This window comes from Montipora foliosa, chromosome 1 (genome assembly GCF_036669935.1).
Source record: "Montipora foliosa isolate CH-2021 chromosome 1, ASM3666993v2, whole genome shotgun sequence".
In the NCBI taxonomy this organism is placed as follows: domain Eukaryota; kingdom Metazoa; phylum Cnidaria; class Anthozoa; order Scleractinia; family Acroporidae; genus Montipora; species Montipora foliosa.
In genome coordinates, this window is record NC_090869.1 from 1,434,790 (window position 1) to 1,444,789 (window position 10,000).

The window sequence follows — 10,000 nt, forward strand, 5'->3', positions numbered from 1 at the left end:
AGGTGAAAACAAAGAAAAGTTCGTTCTTTAGGATAAAAAAGATCTCTTCACACGCTAGGCCAGTAATCAAGGAGTGTAAGAATTAAGCATAGAGTTCTTGAGGGTGTTACGAAATAGCGAAAGAGAATTTGAATTACTGACAGACGAGGGCAAAGAATAGCAAAGACGAGAGCCAGTGAATTTTATGGAACGTCAACCATATTAAGTAGTGTTAACAGAAGTGACATAAAAATGGCCATTACAAGACTGGCGAGTGGAGTAGGAGTGAAAGAAGATGCGAAAGTGTAATATCTTCATGAAAAGATGGAAGTAATAGTCTGTGAGACCAATGATAAACAAAAGAGAGTACTTGTAATGTGATGATATCACTAATGTCAAGTAAGTTGAGATATTTAAAGAGGGCTGCAGAATGGGATCTTGGCTCGGAGAAGGTTATAATTGTTATTGCTTACTTTTGGATAACAAGCAATGGTGTTAAAAACGAGGGAAATGTTAAGACCCAAACATGAACACAATAGATAAGAAAAGGATAAATAAGAGAGTAGTGGAGCATATTGATAAGAATATCTTGATTGACAAAATGTCTTACTTTTGACAAGATACCCATGGTCTTGGATAGTTTGAGACAAAGTTCATTTATGTGCTTTTTATGTTACATTCTCATCAAAAATTACACCCAAGTACTTAGCTGAGTCAACTTGTTAATACATTCATCATCAATTTTAACGCAAAGTGACAGGTCAGACTTAAGTTTGTTTGAGTGAAAGAGGATAAGATTAGTTTGTTAGTGTGTATTTAGAGCTACCTTTATGATTGGAAAATTTAAGGTGGCTCTAAATCCGCCTCCAATAATTTTTTTAACCCAGACAATTTTATCCCAGCCAGTTGATCACTTCCCAGCAATACAAAATGGGCATCATCTGGTTTGTTTTCCTTTAAAAATTCCACGTGCATAAGCTATCCATAAAATCTCCGTCCTCTAATCTCATTGATCCTATTATGATTTTCTGAAGAAAACCAGAAACGATTTTCATGAAGCCAAACATTTCAATTCATCAATGTTCTTTCCATCTTATTCAATTATTCATCTTAATTTTGGTTTTTGAATTCTGAATGCTACTACTCAATCCACCCTTTTATTTAAGTGATCACATATCTGCAGCCACGTACAGTGTAGCATTTAGCCAAGAGGATACACAAGAGAGACTTCTAGTTCTTCAGCTGTTAATACATGTAAGAATCACAATGTATTATACACTTTATTCCAAAATGGCCACCATTTTAGTATTTTTGGTTTGATTGCAAATTGGCCCTAGCTTTTAGGGCACCATTCAAGGTTAAATGAAGTTATTCTTTTGAATTTTACGATTGAAAGCGAGGCCAAAAGGGCCAAGTTTCAAGGAAACAAAGGAATACTAAAATGGCCGCCATTTTGGAATAAGGTGTATGATGGTTGTTTCATTAAAATTAACAAATTAACACACCTTTCACTTCTCTGACTTCTGACTTCACCATTTCTGGATTAAAATAAGAAACAAGATACTAATTACCGCATTGTGGTTTGTCTCACCTTAAAGTCTCTCTGTAACACAACACTACAATGGACAGTGAATGGGGCCCTTTTCAGCAGTTGTGAAATTGGGTGACCTGCGTTGAGTGGTAAATGGGTTAACAACATGAACATCCACTCATGAATGTCGCCTTTTAACTCTTTTCCTCCTCAGTGACACTGATAAATTTTACTCTAACAGCAGACAACTTTACTCATCAATGGAGGCCATTCAAGGGTTAGAGGGTTCAAAGTAGGTATTGAATAATCATTAGTGTCAGCTTTTTTCTTCCTTTCTGGACAGTTTTTTTTCTATTCTGTACAGTCATTTGTTTCAGTGCCACACACCTTCCATATCTTCAAGCTTCTCTTTGGTGCTTCCTTCGTCAAACTTCCATTTCTTTAACATATCTTTGTAAAAAATTAAAACTCATTACTTTTTCAGACAAACAGGCCAATATCACTGACTGTGTGTATGTTCATGTTCTTATGCAATTAATAATTAAAAAATTCTAAATTTGGCTTTACGTGAGCCACGTTAACCACGTAAACTTCTGATGAAACTGCAAGTGGAAGCATTTTTTACTGCAGCACATCCAGGATCACAGCATGACGAGGTAGTCCAGCTCTTTATGGAATAGAATACAAAGTTTCTATGAAATCTACCACAATAAATGTGTATACCAACATGTATTTACAATCATACGTCCAGGCTTTAGAATTTGGGTGTTTAGGGTTACCATTTACTTCTTTTTGTAAGAATTTATTGGAAACCACTGGAAACTCGGAAAAAATCCGAGCCCCAGATGGGATATGAACCCACGACTTTCCGTGATCTAGTCAGATGCTCTAACCACTGAGCTACTGGAGACTCTATGGTGAGCAAAGTCGAAATGTGGGTCTTTGATTTGAGCTGCATCACGCAGCTACAGAGTCAAATAACAGCAGCATAGCCCATAACTGCATCACGCAGTCACATTAAAGCATATCTACGATACGGCCAACCAACCACCCAAGCGAGCAAATGTGAGAATGATATACACAGTATATCCCATCTGGGGCTCGGATATTTTCCGAGTTTCCAGTCGTTTCCGTTGTCACCATTTCATTTACTGTGTATATCATTCTCACATTTGCTCAAGTATTTATTTATTTATTTATACTATTCTCCATGTGATAAGAAAAACTAGTATTTAGTTGGATTTCTGGTACTGTTTTTCCACACACATCTCTCCTTTCCTTCTACTTTTACCATAAATCACAATGTATGGTATTTATCGTATTAAATAATCAGTTAACACACCTTCCACCTGTCCAACCTTGTCCTTGGTACTGCCTTCATCTGACGTCCACTGCTTTAGCATTTCTGGGTTAAAAAAAAAAACAGTGCAACGAGACAATAATTTATGTTTCCCATGATTTGATGCACCTTAACTAATTGATTCCTGCAACTGTTTTACCCTGTTTAAACGTCAGACGCTTTTTCTTGTCAATGGGGGTGGGGGGGGGGGGGGAAGTTCAGGAGTCAATGGGTCAACATTAGATGGGTAAAATAATGGAATACCTGCAAGTTATCGCATACAGTGTACACTTTTTTAATTCGTGTTAACTAGGCATTGGCTGATATTCTGTAAAGCTACCAGTACTTGTTTGAGTACAGACACACCTTCCATGTTTTCAAGCTTCTCCTTGGTGCTGCCTTCGTCAGACTTCCATTTCTTTACCATATCTTTCGTAAAAAATGAAAAGTCACAAATTTTTCAGACAAATAGGTTCATTACTGAAGGTGTCTATACCTCTTACGAACAGAGTTCGAGGTCCGTACTGTAAGTTATGGACCGAGTTTTTTCCCGTTGATTTATGGCCCAAGTGCGAAGCGCGCGGGCCATAAATCAACGGGAAAAAACGAGGATCCGTAACTTACAGTACGGACCGAGAAAACGAGGTTAGTAAGATATTTATTATATCTCTGAGGTTAACCGGCGCGCGGGGAAGAAAACTAGTCAAAGTGAAGCGCAAGGTTCAACTGCCACAAAGAATGCCGTGCCAAAATCCCAAAAACTAAATCTTCTTGGCTGTTAAGTTTGAAATAGTTGCTTGCAAGATTCAAACAGTTTTCAGTACAAGTTTATGCAACAGAAATGACATGAAAAACTTGCTAGATGATGTTTTGTCGAAATTTTAAATTTAGCGGGCTGTACAGCGGGCGGTACTGTAGAATACGGCCCGCTAATTTAACCAATTACAGCGCGCGTACTATCTGAGAGATATAATAAAAGTTTATAATGTTCTGGCACTTAGTTTATAAAATTAATTCTCAATGTGGCTTTATGAGCCACGTTAACCCCTTCCCAGCAATACAAAATGGGCATCATCTGGTTTGTTTTTCCTTTAAAAATTCCATGAGCAAAAACTATGCATAAAATTTCCATCTTCTAATCTCATCCATCCTATTACATTTTGTATGATTTTCTGAAGAAAACCAGAAACGATTTTTATGAAGCCAAACATTTAAATCAATGTTCTTTCCATCTTATTCAATTATTCATCTTATATTTAGGTTTTTGAATTCTGAATGCTACTGCTCAATTCACCCTATTATTTAAGTGATCACATATCTGCAGCCATGTACAGTGTAACATGTAGCCAAGTAGATACACAAGTGAGACTTCAGCTGTTAATACATGTATAAATCACAATTTATTTTAATTATACTTTATTCCAAAATGGCCACCATTTTAGTATTTTTGGTTTGAGTGCAAATTGGCCCTTTTGGCCTCATTCAAGGTTAAATGAAGTTATTCTTTTGAATTTTACAATTGAAAGCGAGGCCAAAAGGGCCGATTTTCAAGCAAACAAAGGAATACTTAAATGGCCGCCATTCTGGAATAAGGTGTATGCATGATGGTTGTTTCATTAAAATTAACAAATTAACACACCTTTCACTTCTTTGACTTCTGACTTCACCATTTCTGGAATAAAATAAGAAACAAGATAATTTAATTACCGCATTGTGTGTTCTGAATGTGGCTTTATGAACCATGGAAACCCCTGCATAACATAAACTTCTGATGGTTGCTTGAACAGTGTTTTCTCGCTGCTTGAAGTTGGCTTCACAGATTTTTCAAACTTTCCGTCTTGAACAAGAAATCAGAATGGGCAAAACCTACACTTATCGTTTGCTGCAGATTCTGCCGGTTTGCTTCCATTCTTTACTGCTTTTTTGGGTGCAAGTTGACACTCCAGAGCGAATTTGTTTACAACTGCATGGTTAAGTGATTGACAGCTTTATTATGGTCTCTTAGTTTATTATTATTATTATTATTATTATCATTATTATTGTTATTATTATTATTATTATTATTATTATTATTATTGTGGTGTGACATATAACTGGAAGCTCAACAGAAAGTGGGCAGCTACTGAGAAAAGACCAGTTTTACGGCAGGCAGTGTATTCCCCATTTGTCCCAGATCTTCCGACTTTCCCCCGTCCAATATGGCAAACCCAATAGAAAGTACCCCCTGCAAGCAGACTAGTGCACATGCATAAGAACATATTTTGAAAGAAAGTTCCCTCGAGTCTGAGATGGGAAAACGAAACGTAATGTTCAGCTAAAATTATCTGTTCCCCTGCTTTAGTACATCTTGTATTGGCAAGATGCACAAAACACCTTTAATTCACTAACTTCTAATGGCATTAACTCCTTTGAGATCAAGCTCACCAAGCTCCTCCTTGGTGTTATCATCATCCTTTTTCCACTGCTTTAGTAATTCTCGATAGTGCTCCTCAAAATCAGGATCCATGCACTCAGTCTTCAGTTGGCTGATCGCACTGGCATAAGTTGTTCCAGATCCCAGGGCTAGCAATGCATTACTTATATACTGCCATAACATATTGAATGTTGCATCATCAACAGAAGCTTGGCTGGCATGAGCATAGACTTCATTTCTGTAATACTTGATTCTTGCTATGTTTGCCTCACAACTGTTATCACTAGGAAGAGGAAGCTCATCCCAGCTTCCAGTACTGGCAGGAGGACTGAAACCACATATATTTCGCAGCAATACCACCAGAAGCGTAATGTCAAAGCTGGCTGATGACACAGATAAACAAACAGTTGGGTATAGCTTTCCCCACTGTGTGGGATTCAAAATTTTTCTCTTTCTCAGTGACAGCAATTTAGGGTAATGTGCTGAAGTATTTGACAAAATCTTGTGAAGATCAGCTGGATAATGTATTCTGTCAAAGGTATCACGAAGGGCCTGAGATCCTATATCCACTAAAAGACGGCACAAACGGGCATAGTTTGTGCTCTCTCTTGTTGAGGGAAAGACTGCTGGACCAGATGCCATGTCCCAATCTGTTGACCATATATATGTGCAAACTGACTGTGGTTCATTGTAATCAACTCATGCTATAACTGCACGTAAGCAGTGCAATATGGCATGCAATAGGTGTAGCAATTAACTACAGACTGGTTGAAGTGAAATTGGGAGGGCATAATTAACCATCCTACACAAGAAGGATTTAGCAAAAAGGGATGTGTGCCTGTTTAGGAAAAAATCAACCGATGGTACAGCCTACAGTACGCTTTCCTTAACCTAATGACCCCTGGGAGTGAGACTTTACTATGATTTTACTATGTCTGACGCCAGAAAATTGTTTACTCGTCAACTGGGGGACTGTCCTTGGGCACCTGAAGGGTCAATGGGTTAACAAGGTGCCACTATCAATTTCTGCTAGAAACCACAGAACTACCTCGAAAAAAGTGCAAAATCACAAAAACAGAATATAACACACCCTTCTTTTCAAAATCCTTCTCAAATAGTTACATTATTGATCAACCTGCAACACAAAGACTAAACAAGATTAACTTGAGCGCTCTATTGGTTATTGCTATGGGCCTTACTGTTGAAAAAAGGGTCAAATTAGCCTTGGGTTAGTGCTACAAAACCAGTAAATTAACTTGAAGTTAAAACAGATGCCATTCAGAGAGTTGGCGTCCACATTGTTATCTTTATTTCTCGAGAGTTTCAACAGACAAAGCAATTAAATCAATATAACTGGCCGAGTGACCCGCACTACAATATTTTATCTTTTCTCCTACCCTTAACATTCGGGAAACGAAACTCGACTTGTTTTTTTTAAATAATTTCATGTCAAAAATAGTTGATTGCAAGATTCAAATAGTTTCACAAGTTTATTTCACATAAACAACATAAATTAATGCCTTTGTGCACAGTAAGAATATAGACACAACTTGGGTGTAATTCAGGGGCAGGGAATGTACTAGCAAGGCACGGATAATACCCACTGCCTGTATGGACCACTGGATGAGGGGTCTCGGCACCTAGCCAAGGGGGTGTGTCACACCTGTATTGCGAGGCGAGCATAGTTGCTGGCATAATTTCCTGGCGCCAAGTTTAGCCCAGTCCAGCAAAGTAACAATATGCCCCCACCCTAACAGGGCTTCAGTACAAGGCTAAAGGACTGCCACAGGCAGCAATTCCCTGCACACATTTTATTTAAGAGAACTATTAAAGTAGGTTACAATAAAGGGAGAGAGGGATTAAACTGCGCAACAGAAAACAGAACAAGCTGAGCTTTGAAAATGTCAAACCGACAAGGCTCACATGGTGGGATTGAATGAAAGAGCCAAATAAGGTAATAACGCAATGGGAAGTCACGCTCTCCTCCCAGGTTGACTGCCCAGTATTTGTTTCTGGCATTAACTAACATCTATTTTGTTCTAAAATAATTATCATTTAATGCTTTAGTGCACAGCAAGACAATAGACACAACTTGGGCATAAACAAGGGGCAGGGAACGTAATGGCAAAGTATGGATGATACCAACGGCCTGTATGGACCAGCAGAGGAGGGGCCTACAATTGTAGGTGCCCAGCTGAGGGGGTGCCTCATGCCTGTATTGCAAGGTGGGCATACACTGTAGTTGCTGGCATAATGTCCTGGGGCCAAGGTAGTAAAAAGTCCAGTGAAGTAACAATATTCCTCCTCTCTAACTGGGCTTCAGCTCAGGGCTGAAGGAGTACTGCAGGCAGCAATTCCCCACTTAAAATGCCGAGATAGACGAGGAGTACCCTGTGCAAAGCCCATTCAGCGGTTTTCTCCCAACTTGACAGGGAGAAAGAACAACCCTATCCCCATGGGGTTGCAATGCCAAAAAGCAAACATTGCCTGCCCCAAGGGTGAAAGAAGAGAACCGACGAGTGGAGATATGGATCAAAATCGTGACAAGAGCATAAAGAATCCAAACCAATGGGCATTTCCTAGAGACTGGAGGGCAACAAAACATTTCTGGTAAAATACTCATTTTCAATAGTGTAACATGAAGTTGAAAGCATAAACCCCAAACAAAGGGAATTTCACAGAAAGCCCTCAAGCGCCCAACCGGCCTTTTCCTTCTTGTTTTTTCTTTTTGTTGTTGTTGTTTTGTTTTGTTTTTTATTACATGGAAGAAACATGGCATCAAGCTTAGGACAGTGTTTTCACCCATGTGACTGCCAGCATGTGACTAAAAGCAGGCGCGGATCTCGGATAAATGGTGACCGGTTTCCGGTTTATTTATTACAATTTAATGGCAGAAATACGTATATACAGGTATAATACAGAGAGATTAAAAAATGCCATAAGGAGGGTCTGCAAAGAGTCCCAGACCCCATGTAAAAGCAGACCACCAAATACATAATTATAATACAATTGACATACTTATTATACAATAATAAAATTTTAATAAAAATAAAAAACAAAAACGATTCAGTACGGTGAAATCATGTTTTGTCCATAAGAAATTTCTTCACTTTGAATTTAAAATTACTGGTACAATAGGCTAGTTTCGAATTGTGCAGCAACAAAAGAACAGAGTCGAGGTTCAGGGGAATAATTAGCATTTTCCTTTGTTTTGAACAATACAATATGCTAATTATTCCCCTGAACCTCGACACTGTTCTTTTGTTGCTGCACAATTTGAAACTAGCCTATTTGCAGTAGAATGTGTACCAGCATGCTATTGAAGAATCTCGTTAAGGGGATGCCAACATGATTGCTGTGGCTTTTGGTGAAAAATGGCCTATGTTGGGTAGCTTAACCCATTGACTCCCAGGGGTTCCCTATTGACGAGTAAAATTGTCTGGCGCTAGACAGAGTAAAATACTAAGTCTGGCCGGTTTCGGCCGGTTTGGATGTTGATGGGTTAAGGACGGTGCCCATTATTGTTATTGCGCATACGTTCTGCGCATCTCGAGATGCTCAGATTTCCTATGGGTGATGCTTATTAATACAGGGATATTTTTGCGTGGTTCAAAACTATGCGGAGAAAGCAGAACTTAGCAAGTGCTCTTAGTATGCAAAAAGAAAGCTGGGGGTAACCATGCATTTTTCAGAGATAATTAAATATTGTTGATTAATTACCGGTATCTTCGAAAAATGCGTGGTTACCCCCAATTTTCTTTTCAGATTTCAATGACACTTGTTAAGATCTGCTTTTCCCGCATATTCAGTAAACCGTGCAAAAATACCTTTGAATTAGTAGGCACAGTCCTATTTGTAAAAAGCTTTAAAATATAAAGCAATGTATGGCATTCTTTGCCAAATTGAAGCTTAATTATCACTGAAAAATGCATGGTTACCCCCAATTTTCTTTTTGGATACCAATAACGCCGATAGGAAATCCGAGTATCTCGAGTTGCGCATAACGTATGCGCAATAACAATACATCGTCCTTAAAGTAAAATTGTGTTTCTACGCATTAAAGCGAAGTCCAAGTTCTGTATACTTCGCTTCACATTCCTAACTACAGAAGAAATTCCATACCTTCAACTCTATATTCAGTTAAGACAGAAGCTGGAGGAAACCAATTCTTTAATGAAAGAAAGCGGTGATCATGTGTGTGGCGCTCCTAAACGAAACAAGAAAATCCACATCAAATTGTTAGAGAAATCACTAATTTAAAACACGGCCGTAGAGTTTGCGAAGGGCGTTCAAAACTTACGTATATAACTAGATCTGTTCTTGACAGGAGTGAACGATGCTCTCCGATCCATCATAACAACAAGATCGTACAATACATAGTTTCTACAACACTTTCTCAGAGATCGTTGCTATCACACCCTCAACTCCTCAGTAAAGTATGAATGGCGCTTGACGCGCTAGACGAAAACCGTAACACCAAGTTCTAACTAGACTTGCCACAAGAATCCCAGGAGAAAAGGTTTTGGCGACACGAAGCGAAAAACCAGATCGGTTTTTCCCCTTCCCATCTTTCCGTTCGCTCTCTTGTCCCAAGCGATTGAGAGCGACTGGGGACGAAGCAAAGTCACGCCATCTACAATCTCGTACCCAGAGTCCTCGGGCTTCTTGGCCAGTGGGTGACGCCCGGAGAGACTCTGGGATCGACTTGAGCTATATTTTTGATTGGCTGCTTGCGTAA

The 10,000-nt window shown here is 38.9% G+C and overlaps 1 protein-coding gene across 5 annotated transcripts in view; it reads right to left on the minus strand.

Moving 5' to 3' along the window:
• LOC137974899 (NLR family CARD domain-containing protein 3-like) overlaps positions 1 to 9,821 on the minus strand; it is a 30,364-nt gene extending 20,543 nt beyond the window's left edge. The window contains exons 1-8 of one of the 5 annotated variants that reach the window (XM_068823650.1): positions 9,563 to 9,821; positions 9,385 to 9,469; positions 5,274 to 5,645; positions 4,489 to 4,521; positions 3,216 to 3,278; positions 2,853 to 2,915; positions 1,898 to 1,960; positions 1,485 to 1,517 (exon numbers count right to left, since the gene is read on the minus strand). In XM_068823650.1, the coding sequence (XP_068679751.1) occupies positions 1,485 to 1,517; positions 1,898 to 1,960; positions 2,853 to 2,915; positions 3,216 to 3,278; positions 4,489 to 4,521; positions 5,274 to 5,445 (427 nt within the window). In that variant the 5' untranslated portion in view covers positions 5,446 to 5,645; positions 9,385 to 9,469; positions 9,563 to 9,821. Of the gene's footprint in view, positions 1 to 1,484; positions 1,518 to 1,897; positions 1,961 to 2,852; positions 2,916 to 3,215; positions 3,279 to 4,488; positions 4,522 to 5,273; positions 5,913 to 9,384; positions 9,470 to 9,562 lie in introns of all 5 variants that reach the window. The other 4 variants (XM_068822278.1, XM_068824209.1, XM_068822942.1 and 1 more) reach the window with 4 other exon arrangements.
• Positions 9,822 to 10,000: the final 179 nt, after the last annotated feature.